Source organism: Neocloeon triangulifer, unplaced genomic scaffold (assembly GCF_031216515.1).
Source record: "Neocloeon triangulifer isolate White Clay Creek 2 clone unplaced genomic scaffold, ASM3121651v1 ptg000003l, whole genome shotgun sequence".
NCBI classification, from domain to species: domain Eukaryota; kingdom Metazoa; phylum Arthropoda; class Insecta; order Ephemeroptera; family Baetidae; genus Neocloeon; species Neocloeon triangulifer.
Window position 1 is genome coordinate 4,162,755 of NW_026775546.1, and position 15,171 is coordinate 4,177,925.

At 36.1% G+C, this 15,171-nt stretch overlaps 3 protein-coding genes, 1 long non-coding RNA gene and 2 other non-coding genes across 8 annotated transcripts in view; 3 read left to right on the plus strand and 3 right to left on the minus strand.

Annotated features, from left to right (window-relative positions):
* The window catches only part of LOC132193245 (uncharacterized), an 84,042-nt gene that overhangs the window by 29,961 nt on the left and 38,910 nt on the right, over positions 1-15,171 (plus strand). The window lies entirely within an intron of this gene.
* On the plus strand, positions 586-704 carry LOC132193281 (5S ribosomal RNA). The gene has a single exon (XR_009441430.1). It is a non-coding gene; the product is annotated as a 5S ribosomal RNA (ribosomal RNA).
* On the minus strand, positions 2,014-3,014 carry LOC132205878 (cuticle protein 16.5-like). The gene is made up of 2 exons (XM_059635225.1): positions 2,855-3,014; positions 2,014-2,714 (listed from the first exon to the last, which is right to left on the minus strand). Exons 1-2 carry the CDS (start codon positions 2,858-2,860, stop codon positions 2,379-2,381), a joined length of 342 nt encoding a protein of 113 aa, XP_059491208.1. The 5' UTR covers positions 2,861-3,014; the 3' UTR covers positions 2,014-2,378.
* On the minus strand, positions 5,626-8,926 carry LOC132193242 (lactosylceramide 4-alpha-galactosyltransferase-like). Of its 3 annotated transcripts, none has more exons than XR_009441419.1 (3): positions 8,354-8,921; positions 6,834-7,802; positions 5,626-6,359 (listed from the first exon to the last, which is right to left on the minus strand). XR_009441419.1 is itself a non-coding variant. In XM_059613786.1 (3 exons), the coding sequence occupies exons 2-3, from the start codon at positions 6,879-6,881 to the stop codon at positions 5,691-5,693; spliced, it is 717 nt and encodes a 238-aa protein (XP_059469769.1). In that variant the 5' UTR covers positions 6,882-7,802; positions 8,354-8,926; the 3' UTR covers positions 5,626-5,690. The 3 variants fall into 3 exon arrangements, 2 of the variants coding, with proteins under 2 accessions (XP_059469769.1, XP_059469768.1); XM_059613786.1 differs by having other exon boundaries at positions 8,354-8,926; XM_059613785.1 differs by lacking the exon at positions 5,626-6,359 and having other exon boundaries at positions 6,677-7,802.
* On the minus strand, positions 9,262-9,380 carry LOC132193279 (5S ribosomal RNA). Its single transcript, XR_009441428.1, has one exon. It is a non-coding gene; the product is annotated as a 5S ribosomal RNA (ribosomal RNA).
* Positions 9,738-11,924, plus strand: LOC132193241 (uncharacterized). Its single transcript, XM_059613784.1, has 6 exons — positions 9,738-9,794; positions 9,878-10,145; positions 10,372-10,410; positions 10,469-10,842; positions 10,901-11,110; positions 11,512-11,924. The coding sequence occupies exons 1-6, from the start codon at positions 9,792-9,794 to the stop codon at positions 11,674-11,676; spliced, it is 1,059 nt and encodes a 352-aa protein (XP_059469767.1). The 5' UTR covers positions 9,738-9,791; the 3' UTR covers positions 11,677-11,924.

Consider the following 15,171-nt stretch of genomic DNA (forward strand, 5'->3'; position numbering starts at 1 on the left):
AAAAATTTAAAATAATAATTCAGTTACTTAATTAAATAAATTATTTAATTGCATAATTATACATAATATATTTATTTATTCAACTTTCTGATTTATGTATAATTTTCATTATAGATATTAACATAATACAGATACAGATTTCTTTTACAAACAGATTTTATTGGATTTATTTTTCAAATACATAAAAATTTTGTTTAGTGTTTTCCGTTTTTTCTATCCAATTTTTGTTTTATATTCGTTATATTCAACAAACATATTATAAATCTGGACGATGGTATTTTTACAAAAGGAGAGTCTCAATATATAACAGACTGGAATTGGAAACCAGAAGCGCCGGTTTCGCTCGTAATTTGGGTTATGTAATGAGAGTGAGGAATTCTAATAGCCCGTAGCTATCGGTGCTCTCCTTACAGCGCTGACCCCACAAAAAAGGACCACTTTTTGCCCATACAGTGGCCCATGCTGACAAAACCTAGATGAACTGTTTCCAGTTTCTCCCGCCAGGGTCCAGCACCGACTTGTTCGTTGCAAGCTTCCAAGATAGCCGATTACGAAACACTACCTTGTCCCATAATCTCCGCAAATGCCTACGACCACATCACGTTGAATACACCGGTTCTCGTCCGATCACCGAAGTTAAGCAACGTTGAGTGCAGTCAGTACTTGGATGGGTGACCGCCTGGGAACACTGCATGTTGTAGGCGCCCACCTTTTTTTAACTTTTAATATTTGCTCTTTCCCTACGATTTTTTCATACGCTGGGAAATTTAAAAATACGGACATAAACATTGTAAATTGCATTACCATTTGTATGTCGTACACACGTGTTTAATAAATATTTTGATTGATAAACTTTTGGAGTTAATTACCTGGTGTGATTCCGTGTAATTCAAGGTATTTTCAAGTTTTGTAAATTGAAGCAAAAACAGGTTTTTAGCGGTTTTTGATTGCAACAATCACATTTTGTAGTGAATTAAAGAAAGAATCATAATAAATGAAATTAATTAATTAATTATTTGAAATATTTAATAAAAGAATTTTTAATATCTCTCAAATGTTTGAATTTATTGGAGGGTAAAAAAGTTCCCAATAATAACAAAAATTAAAATAGAAAGCGCCTTAAAACTCGCATTGTTCCCATCTAACTGCACTCAATTTTTTTTTTTAAATTTTATGATCGTAGGATATTTATGGATATTTGATTTTTATAAGTAGGGGGGTTATTTAAGACGTCTTGTATGTTGTTTTTTTCTGCTATGAAACAATGAAATAACTAAAGAATGCTTTAACAACTATTCAGTTATTGTATTTGTACCTCTGTGCAACTATTATAATCACTACTGTTAAACACACCCTTATATCTCGTCGTCGACGACCTCACGTTGCTCTGACCGGTCCCCAAAACATCTTTCAGTTTGAGCAGCGTTGAGTTCAGGGTGGGTTTGGATGGGTGACCGCTTGGCACCCCTGATACGTCGATGGCATATCTTTTTACTTTAATTTTTGTGCTAGGGACGTTTTTATATTGAAAATTTTATTGATATTTTTTTTTTTAAATCTGTGTAATATGTATAATAAAAAAATGATGCTGTGATTAAAATAAAAAAAAAGGTGGGCGCCTACAACATGTAGTATTCCCAGTAATGATTGCACCCAACATAGCTTTACTTCAGTGATCGGACTAGAACCGGTGGATGTATTCGTAGGCATCATTTATTTAAAAGAAACTCAAGTGATTGATGTCTTTCGCAAAGAAATATTTATGAAGCAAAAATTATAAATAACGATCAACCCATAACCCAAATTGATGGTTGTAATAATGCATGCTAAAAAAAATGAATTTTTTATTTTCTTATTTATTGAAATTTGAAATTGATTTTTTTTTTAAATTATTTTGGTTTTCAAATTGATTAAAATGTTAATTTGCTTTGCTAAGAACCTTTTTATTTTAATCACTATCAGTTCTTCGTTGGTGTAACATAATTGGTAAGTGATTTTGAAAGGAAATTTCGATTATTTCACCATGAGTTCTTTCGTGTCTTTATTTTGTACAAGCTATAGTCATAAATTAAATGGTGTTGATGGACAATTTTTCTTTTTTGTAATATTCAGATCTCAGAAAGGTATTGTGCCTGAGGAACCACCTAGCAGTATGTGTGAGAGAGAACCTTTGGAAGGTAAATTCATATCATGGCACCTTCATTTCGAGACCGAACCGTGTCGGAAAAAAAACATACGGCTTGCGTGCAAAACATTGCGCACAACCAATGCCGGCTGACAAAATCTCTAACCGTAACCTTGAGCAAATGTCCGGGAATTGTGAAGCGACGGTCGTCAACTAATTAGTCACCGTCAAATTAATGTTGGCGGGAAAAAATTTACAGGGCCAGGACGCCGGGGGCGGCAGCGTGGGCGTAAGCGGGGTAGGCATGGGCATAGCCGGCGTAGGCCAGAGGAGCGCTGTAGGCCAGGGGGGCGGCGGCGATGGCGGGGGCAGAGTAGGAGACGGCGACGGGGGTGGCGACGTTCTGGACGATGGGGGTGTTGACGGCGTAAGCGTGGTTCTCGGCGGTGCTGTAGGCGAAGTTGCCTCCGATGCGGTCAGACTTGATGACGGCGCTGTCGAAGGCGGGGGCGCGCACCACGGTGCTGTAGGGGGCAACGATGGTTCCGGCAGAGGCCACGGCGGCGACGGCGGCGAAGACAACGAGGAACTGCACCAAAAATTAGAATCAATTAGTGAAAATTCGGAAAAATAAAAATTAGGAAAAAAAATTAAATAAACAAAAATGAAACGATTGAAATTTTAGGGAAATGTCAATTTCTCTTTAAGAAAATTGCAGAGCGCACTCACCTGCATGTTTGATGTGGAGGTGTGTGTTGGTCAGAGCAAACTGATAATCCGTGAAGCAACGCGCGCCCTTTTTATACTCAATCAAGTGGCCATCGCGGCGATCCTATTTGAATTCCAACCACGCCCCATCCTTCTCGTTCATTTTTGCTCTGCTGTCGTCCCCACGCCCAAGAAACAAGGCAAAGAGACTTCGCTGAAACTACTACTGCCTCCGTAATATGCAATCTTGTGTGTCCGACGCCGTCGCACTTCGATACCCACGGCGGGGGCAGCTTCTTTTTTTATGTAACAATTTCAGTGTCGACAAACATGGATCGCGGCATCAATGCTGCTTTTCTGATGCAATTCTCCTCAAAGAATATAGTTCAAAAATTTAAAATTTCCATTTGCAAATGACAATTTTGGTTAAAAAAAATTATACATCAGAAGAGAGTTAATGAAGTTGTAAGAATTTAATTGCGGTGGGTGGAGGTGGAAAACAAGAAATGATTATGTTGTGCAAATATATAACTCAGGCGTAGCCGTTAATGATCAATTTATTAATATCATTTTAATCCAAAAGGTTACACAATTTAAGTAAATATTGTATCACAATAAATAGATTTTATTTTTCTTAATGCCTTTATCCGCCTTTATCATTAATATCAAAATTTCAATTGATGTAATTTTTTTTTCAATTTTATGAAACAAAAAAATTTGCCTAAATGAGAAAGGTACCTTAAGTATAATTATTTTTATAATTGAAGTAGTTCATTTTACTTTTTTTTAGCATTTCTCTCTAGTTTTTATTATTTCTATTAGTATTTCCGGTGGCGCGATCAAGTAATATGACAAATTGATTAGCCCCAAAGCCACTTGTAAAAGTTGATATCATTGAAATTGAAACAAAAAATTTAACCTTCACTGCGCCATGATATTTATAAAGTCATTACACTTTTATTTGCAAATAATTCTCTCACTTGCTGATCGAAGGATCTCTTCCAATTCTTAATTGTTTTTTAACTAGCTCAAAAGACGCGAAAGCGTAATTAAATTTATTTTTTTTTGCGCACAAATCACACGTGACTTTTCACGCGAGCCATAAAAGTGCAAGTTTTTGCCTGGGAAGCATCTTGATTTCGGTCCCCCGGGCGAAATTAAAAGCAAATTAAACCTGAATGTGTCTGCTGCGCGTTCGGCAGGACCAAGGCCAAGATTTTTTACGCGCGACCGCATCAAGCGAGCGTCAGAAGATCTTTCTACGTTCACAGATGTGAGCACGCGAGATATATATTTACAATGGATTCGAGAGCACCGATTTCAGGCAATGGCGCCTCTTCCGCCATCATTTCGCGAGCGCTATTTTATATTTATTATGTTCCGCGTATAGAACCTACCCGCTCTGCAAGGAAGAGGCGTTTTCAAGGTGAACCGCACCGCGGAGACAAGCCGAGTCACGATTTTGACTTTTTGTCGATACACTTTTAATATGCGAATCTAGATCCTTTTCCACAATACGTCAATCAGGGGGGCTTTGCGAAAAGCCAGCAGTCTCGAGATTGATTCCATACCAACCCAGAGATCATATTCGTGATTTGTTGTCATTTGCCAGAACTCAAAACCGGCTCAAAACAGGTTTAATTGTTTTTATTTCCTCTTCTTTTGCTTAAAAAAAGTAAAACTAATTGTGTAATTGTCCAATAAATCTGTCACTTGCTTTAAAACTCAAATTCCAACCTTTTTCAATGGCTACTTTTTTTTGTAATTCTTTAAAATTTATAAATAGTTCTTAATTTAAATTTTGATTGCTTTATTTCATTAATTTTTCGGCAAAATTTTTATTTATTTTGTAGAGTAAATTCACTCCTCGTTGACAGACTGCATCAAGGAAATAATGTAAAAATAAACCATAATCTAATTTTATCTTTTTGCGTTGGACCTCACTCGGTTCCAAATTATAATCTGCTCTCTCAGCGTCTCTCTCCTCCTCCTCCTCCTGTGCGAGGATGCACAATCAATCTTTTCAAGGTCTTTGGCGGGAATTTTGCGGCTTAATTTGGAAGAAACAAGTTAGTAATTTAAAAGCGGTCCGGCGCAGACCGCTGCAAAAAAGGGCAGATGTATTGTGTACAAAAGTGTAATAAACAAACGATAAAGTACTCCAACTTTTATTTATCCGCGACTGGTGCTGCGTGGAATATATAAAAGGCGTGGATCGATCCCAAGCAAGCATGAAAAGTCAATAAAATGCAACAACTTGGCGTGCCGACGATTTATTATAGATATTGCATAACGTCTCTTGAGCGTATACATTGCGAGCGAATATTAACATAATAGCGAAGACGTGCTTGTGTCATTCAAAAGAGCTTGAGAGGGCGTTAGTTAATGGATTTTTTTTTTAATTTTTAAAAACCGTCTCGTCCCTCTCTGAAAGACGAATATCATCATATTTATTTCTGATTGAGTGAATTAAATTGGAGAAAAAATAAATTCATACACTCTTTTTCATTTGTAATAAAAAACATTTATTTCATCAATCTTTAAAAAATAACAATTTCATATTGTATAATAAGGCCAAGAAATATTAATTAAATTTTTTTGCCAAATTTTTTTTTTTAAATTATTGAACTTATTTGTGCTTGAATAATCTTTTCATATAGTTATGAATACATTAAATAATATTAAATTCTTCACTAAACGTTCCTGCAGAATTTTTTTTTTGTTAATAGGCAAAAATTGTTAAAAAAAAAAATTAAAATTAAAAATTTCTAATATTTTTTTGGTTGAAAATTGTTTATCTCTTTTAGTTCAAATAATTGTAATTGCTCTTATATCCTGAATTAACATTTATTTCAAATTATTTCTTGTAATGACCCAAATGAAAATCTCTGAAACCGTAGTGGAAAAATTCGTCCGATTCCTCGTCAGACCAGGAGCTTTCGTTCTTGCTCTTTCTTCCCTCCCAACTACCCCTACTTTCCTCCTCGCTAAGGGGTCCGTCTCCACTACCCTCCTCTTCCTCTTTATCAACCATCGACTTTCTCTGAATAATCTGAGCAGCTTCCGTCGTTGAAGTCACCCGCGGCGTTCTAGGGGTCGTTGAGGTCGTCGTAGTAGTTGAGGTCGTCGAAGAGGAGGAAGTCGAGGTGCTGGTTGATGCCACCCTCGGAGGCTTTGGTGTCTTTGGAAGGGTCGGCTCGACCGTTCGCACAATTTTCTTCTCGTGAATGATGTGGTGGTGATGGTGGACTACCAGATGGGGTGGGGGGTGGTGCGGTACAAGAACAGGAGGAGGCGCCGTGGGGTGGTGCAAAGGCCACTGCCGAGGAACTTGCTTGGGAGGCCAAAGGGTGTGGTGTGCGTCTGGTTGAGGTCGAGGGTGGAAAATCAAGCGGGAGGTTGGCGCGGGGCCGGTAAAGACTGTCGCGTAGGACGTCGGGTTGAATTTGAAGGCGGGAGGCTGAGCAGGGGCCAAATTCAGGTGACACAAAGTAAAGGAAAGCTGCACTGTGAGTAGAATCAATAGCTGCGATAGAACCAGTAAAAGACATTTTAAATTAAAATAAACTCGGCAACATTTGAATATTTGTGTAAATAATATGGGACTCAAAACTATAAAAAATATAGCGAGCAATAAAAATTCCAAAAATTTTAAAATCACTTCAAAAAATTACTTTTTTCAGCATTGTATTTTTTCAGAATCGGAATAGATTTTTTTAAATTATCACTAATATATTTATGTCTGAATAAAGTTAGATAAGACAAGTGTTCTTAATGATTTAAAATCAATTTCACTTGGCTATATTATAAAAAAAATTAGCAAAAGTGGTTGTTATTCTTGTTTATTTTGTTGCAGATTTATATCACAATTTTTTTTTAAATAAATAAAGCATCCTTAAATTATGCTAATAGACACACAATATTTAGAAATTTAATAAAAATTTATAATTCACTGGATAAATTGAAATTTTTACATTTTTTGAAACTTCTCAAACAGTACCTTCAAGTTGAAAAGTTGTATTATGGGAAGAAGTATTATCCGCTCCATCGTGTCTTGCCGAGTTTTTAAAACTAGCAGAATATTGAAAAGAACCTGCGTTTTATACAGCTATTGGGGGTGTAGCATGACGTTTTCTGCAGCATGCAACATTACTTGTTACTCTCACTATAATATATTCGTTTTATCATGCAAACCTAATCTTATTACACAAAAACTCATAAAAATCAGTCGATTAGAAAGTTTTTCATTGGTTTATTACGTTTATTATAGCAATTACTGTAAAGTGGAAAATTAAAAAAAAAAAAAAAAATAAAAATGATTTTCACCTAATTTTTAAAGTAAATCTTAGCCAGATGCAAGAATTTCAAAAGTTTTAGGGCAGAACTGTTTGGCTATTATTGAAAATGGCGCCGTCGAATTGGGTTTTATTTGAAACCTTTTGGCCATTTTACTCCAAAAATGAAGCCCGAAGCTACCCGAAATTATTTTATCCGCCAAAATTGATTTGCTATCGTCAAAAACGTCCTCGAAATCTCCATATTTAACCGGACTAAACACTGATGAGTTAAAAATTTGCACGTCAGAAACATTTCCTCTTGCGATCGCTTCTTGGACGGAAATATTGAAGGTGTTGGCGACGGCCGAGCTGAAGGCCCAGGGCGCAGTTGAGTTGTCGACAGGTTGATAACTTTCTCGCACCCTTTCCATCAACTTCATCACGAGAGGGTGGCCTTTTCGAAATTTCATAACGAAGCTGTTGATGCTGGAGGAAGATTCGGCCGCCAGAAAATTTTCAGTTTGGAGAAGGGGCGACAAATTCCTGAGCGTGATCACGTCCAGATCCATGTAAGTCCCACCAAAAGTCCAGATCAGGGCCAAGCGTAAAAGGTCGCTCGTGCGCTGCTTATAGGTGTTCGACTGGAGTATCTCGGTTTGGGAAATATTTTCCAGTGGCAAATCTTTGAGAATCTGTGGAGGATAAGTGTAAAATAAATTAATATTAGATTATTCACAATTTTTAATTTTTTTTATAAAAATGTGAATGTTATTGAAATAAGTTTTAAATATATAAAAATTTCAATAATTAGGAGAGGAGCATTCTGATTAAGAAAATTAAATTAAAATTCAATAAATAACCATTGTTGTATTTTTTTGCGCTGTTCTTTTGAGTAGGAAAACTGAAAATTTATTTTCGTAAATTTTACCATTTTTACAAGGAACTTTAAAAAAAATCCCGAATCATTCAATAAAGTTTTATGTCTTTCACAAAACCAACTTTGTTTTAGACATTTAATATGTTTGGTAAAAATAAAATAATATAATTAAGTTGAAATAATCTTTCTGGAAAAGATGAAAAATTAAACTGTATTAAATACTATTTTGCATATTAACCATCAATTATAAAAAATAAAATTTTGGAATTTTTTGAAAAGTTAAGATTTAACTAAATTGCATCGAGCAATAAAATAATTTTTTATGCCTTCACAAAACCCCTACAATTTTAGTTTTGAAAGACTCACTTTCTTCGCATCAAGTGTGGCAAGTTGAACGCTCTCGCAACTGTCCAGTAAACGCGCCAACGCCACGTTATCTTCAAGGTTGATTACGCGAACTGGACAGGGCATAACGAGGAAAATAGTCACGTTCGGATTTGCTTTGGCAAGCGCTTCCAACGAGCATACGTGTCTGCTGTCCAGCATTCCTCGGCCGGACGTCTCGAGGAGGAAAATCCAATGACCGTCGAATTTGCTCCGAAATCGGTTATCCTTATTCAAAGGGGTCAAATCCAACAAGTGCCGCTCTGCTCGGACGGTTTGCCGGCGAGGCTTGGCCCACTCTCGCAGGTTGTGCATGCAGATCAGAAAAGTGAAGAACACACTGTACGCCACCAGGATCATGAACAGTTTGGGCAAAGTTTTCGTGTACAAATTGTCGTTACTCATTCTGGGCGATGGGGATTTTTCTCGTTTTTGAATGCGTTCCCCAGGTTTGTCATGCCTCACCTGACTTCCGCCAACTGCGACAGTAAAAAAAGATATCAGTATTTTTGTGAAGCTCACTATATAGCAACGCGCGGGTAAATTATTATTATTTTTTTTTTTAATTTATATTTCTTATTCAAAATTTGTTTTATTAAAATAAATATTAATATTTCACAGAAATTAATACAAAAAAAGGGGAAAAATTTAAAGTTTGAAAAATAAAGTTGACGTAATTTTAACAATTAAAGTTATTTTTATTATTTTGTAGGCCACAGTTTTGAGTGTTTTGTGAGTTTTGGGCGACCGCTCTGTACCCCTGATATATCGTTTTTAATTTTATTTTCGTGCTAGGAACATTTTTACGTTTTTAAAATGTAAAATTTGTTGACTTTTTTTCAAATTCGTAAAATTATAATAAATTGCATCTTGTGAATGAAAAAAGTCCGCGCCTACAACATGCAGTGTTCCCAGGCGGTCACCCATCCAAGTACTGACTGCACTCAACGTTGCTTAACTTCGGTGATCGGACGAGAACCGGTGTGTTCAACGTGATATGGTCGTAGACATTGATAATATGGAAATTTTATGGTACTAGTTCTACAAACACGAATTCTACTAATCAATTAAAATTGAACTATAAAATTGCCAAAAATTATTTCTTGTTTCCAATAATGGTATTTAATATTAAATCACAAAATTTGTCAGTAAAATTCACAAATTTTGCCAAAATAATAAACCGGTTTTTTCATAATTATGTATAGATGTGATGTCTTTCTCACTAATTATGTACATAAGCTTCTTCTAATTGAAATTAGAAAAAATAGTCTGCTTAAAAATTTAATCAATAGCTCATTAGCTAATATGTATTAATTTATAAAATTGCAAAAACCGGTACAAGTTTTCACCGTTCACCGATGTGACGTCACTTTTGGGTGCCTCCTCTATTTTGAATCAACAAAACTAATCTGTCTCGAGAATGGTAGTTTTCAAATTATATAGAGTTTAATGTCTTGCGCTTGCGACGCTTGTTGTTGCGACTCGGATAATATGGAGCTTTTGTAGAGCGAAAGTGAGTCGAAGATGCACGCCCTTTGGTCCTTCATGGGCCGGCGACGGGTTCGCCAGGGCCGTTTCATGTTGTTGGCAGCTTGCTCCGTGGCTGTGTTTATCCTGGTGATATCTCAGGGCTTGTTTCGGGAGCGGCCCTTGCCTGATAACCAAGATTGCTTTCGTAATTTCCGCATCAATGAAACCAACGTCCAGGGGTCGTACGCGAAGTGGCTGGCCGTCTTCGGAGGGCTTTTCCTACCCCAGAGCTCCATTCAGCAGGGTAAGTGGAAAATTAGGGCACATAATTAATTTAAATTAATTCTTCAACGCATGTCAAAAGCCTCCACACTGTCACAACGTGCATGTTCGTAATTATTATATATTATGTACTGCGTTTTTTAATTAATGATTTCCATTTTTAGGACAATCGATTTTTGGTTTTTTTATTTCATTTTTTCTCTAGACATATTCTATTTTGTGAGTCACTAATTCTTTTTCTATTTCAGATGTCTTTGACAACTGGTACAGATATCCCAAATCATTATGTAAGTTTTGATAAACAAAATCAAGATATTAAAATTAATTTTACTCTTTATTTTGCAGCCAATAAAATGAACCGTATTGATGTCCGAGGTGACGAAGGTTGGCTCTTGGACGCTATTAGGGACAATTTCCTCATGAGTCCCTCGACTGCTGATGTGCCCTACTGCTTGGAGAATCCGAACCTGCATGACCCCTCGATGGGCCAGTCACAGAAAATAATGCGCTTGCTTAATAACCAAACCAATGGATTTTTCGTCGAGTGTGGCGCCTTGGACGGGGAGACTCGTTCCAACACCCTGTACTTCGAGAGGTTCCTCGGATGGAAGGGTTTGCTGATCGAGGCCGACCCTTTGAATTTCATGAAGGCTTTGCCCAGAAGACGCAAAGCTTGGCTCTCACCCACCTGCCTCAGTCTTGCACCTCATCCCACCAAAGTAAATTATTTTTAACTATTGTTTTTGATTGATTCAAGCAAAAACTTTATACTTCTAGGTTTCCTTCAAACAAAAGGAGAACCAGGGCAGCATCAGCAAAGACCCTGCTGGAGTGAATAAAGAGGGACAAGTGGACGTCCAGTGTCTGCCTTTGTACACTCTTCTTTTGGCCCTCAACCGAACCTCAATAGACTATTTCAGTCTGGACGTTGAAGGCAGTGAGCTGGCTGTGCTTAAGACGATTCCTTTTGATAAAGTCGACATTAAAGTAAGAAATTTATAAATTTATGATTTACCTATCAATTATTACTTCCCTGCTGGATAGAAGAATGTAATTTAAAGCAAATGGTAAAAAATGCAGCTATTAAAAACCAATTTTTATATTTCTGATTTTAAGAAATTTTCATTTTTACTTATTTAACAATTTTTCAAGTACAGATTTTCATCTTTATTTTTGCTGTAAAAACAAAAGCTCAGGACGAAAAGGAGTTAATTATTTAAAAATTCTTTTCCAAAAATTTTGATCCATTAAATTTTTAAGTTAGAAGTTTTCACTTAAACTCAAATTAAGTGCGGGAAGAAAAAGGAATTTTATTACATATTTTTTAAATTATATCTGCAATTTTTTTATTTTTATACCTCTGTATCAAGCCAAAAATTATTTTCCAGACTCTCTCCGTAGAATTCATCCACGTGGGTGGTGGCAAAGGAAAGGAAGATCTCCGCCACTTTATGGAGGCCAAAGGTTATGTCGTTGATAGTGAAGTCACCCACCCCAATTGGCTCGCCAACGATTTCATTTTCGTCCGAAAAGACTTGCTTTCTTCAAATTGAAACTCGCTAGTTGCTGCTCATTATAAAACTAATATTTACCAAACCTTATATAGTATTAAGAACTTATTGTTAGTTCAAGCACAATTTCGTGTCACGGACAATGCCAAGTTTAAGCACAGAAAGTCCAGATGCGCTTGTTACAGTCCTCTTAAAAGAGCAAACCCTAGTCACTGAGTGACTGTTGATGGAAAAGGAGCTGTGTAATTTGGATTTAATATGAATTAAAATGTTGCAAACTTTTGATCGCATATTTTTTTGTTTATTATTTGAGTTGAGATTAAACAGAATAAGACAGAAAATATAATTTCTCCTCAATCTATGAAACGTTTATCAGTGCTGATAAATAATGTCAAACATTGTCATATTTGTTTTGTATCATCTAAAGATAAGTGGAATCGGTGCCTTTGAGAGACGTTTTTATCTTCAATTGCCTTATTAACGACTACTATGACAGAAAACTGCGTACAACTTGACTTTGTTAACACTTTGGTTTAAAATGTTTTCCGTGTGTAGTTTTATATTTTATCTCAATTCAATTCGTTTATTCTCTCACAACAGGTCAATAACTTTTTGACTGAACAGTAAATGACTAACCTTTTTCTAGAGGTTCATGTCCGCTGTCTATTAAAAAAATAAGGTTCAATTCTTTTTTTATGAGTGATACAGGTTAGGTTTTGATAAAAGATTAATTAAATAAGAGTGTTTTAATTATTATTTCAGTATAAAATCAAGCCTTTAACAATTTCAAGCGCAACTTTTAAATTTCAGAGAAAATTTTATTTTATTAAAACAAGTTTATAATATATGGATTCCGAAACAACATGACGCGGTATAAAAATTATTCCAAGCGCGGCGAAAATAAATGCCAAGTTGGAAATGACGTTTATCAAGGCTTACGCGAGACATCTGGTTGAATTAGTGCCTTTTTTGCATTCACAATCGAGGCGGTGATGATCAACTGGCAGCGACTGCTGATGCAAGCAGAGTTGAATGAGGGTCGGAACAATGGGCAGCATTTGCGGTGCTGCGCCAGCAATACCAACTTTCATATTGGCGCGGGGTAGTACATACTTCAAAGGGGTTCACCAGCATAATGTGGCGGTGGCAGTGCAACAGCAGGTATAAAGCACACATAGACGCTGCGGCTATAAAATATAGATTCGTGTTGAATGCGATCTACCTCATCTGGGGCACTCAAACAGAGAGAGAGAGAGAGAGATGAGCAGAATATATCACGTGTGTGTTTACTCGAGGCGACTTTGAGGCTTCCACAAGTTGAGAGCCGACGAGCGAGACTTACTCTAGCCCTGAAAATAGCTCCCTCTCGGCTCTTTGATATGCAGATCATTATTTTTTGCGTCGTTCACTTAAACCGAGAGACACTCTCCGCTCAAACTTAGATTGTCGCACAGGGATTAATGAATAATAAATTATTGACGCAGTATTTCCCTATTCCAACATAGCTGAGAATCTTTGTAATCTGCGTTCTAGTTAATCAAATATTTAAATCTTTAAAGAGTCTCGTGATTTTCATAGTTATGAATGTTCGGGGGGAAAAATTGAAAAATATATTTTAAAAGCTAACTCACAATCAATGTCAAGGATTATTTTTTATTCCAAAAAACAACATATTTTTTTATCTCAAATTTGCTTTGAGAAATAAATATTTGTCGAAATATTTATTTTTCAAAATAATTTGAAAAATAAAATAAACCGTAAAAACCTAACTTTTCCTTTAATAATTCATTTAAATTTTCGTTTATTGGTTTTGTAGAATATTTGAAACTGATTTATAGCAGAAAATCCGCCATTTAATACAGCGCGAGTTGGAGTGGATCAATTCGATTGCGAATATTGTGGATTTGATGCGCAAAATTGCTTCTCGCTTTCGCGCGCGAATGACATGCTGACGGCGCGACATTGTGAGCTATATCGCGGGTTTTGTGGAAGCAACATGACACTGTCGAAAATAGAATGTATGTGTGTGATGTTCTCGTGTGTGATCATCATCCCCGGGGGCAGTGAGCAAGCGGGAGCAGCCGCTAAATGAAATAATCGATTGGTAAAAGGGCATTGTTATTCGCCAGAATGGGCGGAGTAAATGTGAGGAAAATTGGAATGCGGAGACCAGCTTTTTGATAATTATTCTTTTGCTGATTCAAATTTTCACATTGAAAGGGAGTATTCAAGCGAAGTCCATAAAAGTAAATTTATTTAAAAACTAAAACAGATTTTGTTTTGAGTTCAATTAATTTAAAATGGTGGTTTTTTTATAAAGAAAATTTGTAATTATAAAAATAAGATTTTTTTTCTGTTGATGACTCTGGAAAGTAGCACAACTCAGCTTACAATCTAGTTTTTTCTATATTGATGAGGACGCTTTTTTAACTTTTAAATGCAAGCCTTTCTGAACAGAACTTGCTTTTTTCCAATTAAGAGACTTGTCGCACTGAACGCTCACAAGGGTTTTTACGGCCGCATCGCGATGAGCTTTCCTATTCAAATTCATTTTTCTTGCTCCACTTGGCTGATAGCAGGCAGACCCTGACATGCACAAGCCTGTAAATGTAAACCGAGCGGTCTTTTGCAAACCCCTGCGGCTGCTGGAGGTAGGCAACCAGCTTGTCCTTCATGCAAAACAAATGGCCTATATCTAGCATTAGCGAGGGCTCAAGAAAGAATTACGTTGATGCACGAGCGTTGGGAAAAGAAAAACGCTTTGCATCCGGGAAACTTTTTGCCGCATGAGATGTTCTCTTGTTCGAAATAACGCTTCCTTTTGAATTTATGCAGTAAATTAAAAATCATTCTAGAAAAAACTTTCGTAACTATTCTTTTTTGCAGTATGTATTGCTGTGATATTTCTGTTAAGATTTTCGTTTCAGAATTTTCGTTTGAAATTAATTCCCAAAATTGAAAATATTTAATTATTTGTTCTTCTGTTGAAATTATCTAAAAACGGACATTTTCTAATATTAAGAACTTGTAATTTTTGCGATTATTTTATCAACTTCTAAAATCAAGATGAAATATTCAAGCTATAATCTAGCTGCAAAAATGCAAAATCTAAGATTTTTATTTCAAGTATTTGTTTAAGAAAAACAAGCTGTAAATTTTTTAATTCAACTTTGTTACAAACAACTTTTTCTCACCCTACCAATCTGTTTTAATTAAAACTGAAACTTAAATCTTGAATTGAAAAAATTATTTTACAATTGAAATGGCTTGAAAATTGTATTCATCCACTGTAAATATTTACAGCCTCTGTTTATCAAATAACTCTGCGTTTAACTACATTGGCTTCCTCTTCATAACCGCAGGCAACTCGCCCTCATTTCGTTGTTGCCATAACAGGTGTACATTATAAAGTCGAATGAAGCCAGACAAGTTGTAAATCTCGTAAAGTGTTGGTTTTATCAGCAGTAAATTTCATCTCGAACGGAGACGTGCGCGCGACGAGATTAAGCTGAACAAGAGAGCGTAATTATGCTTAAG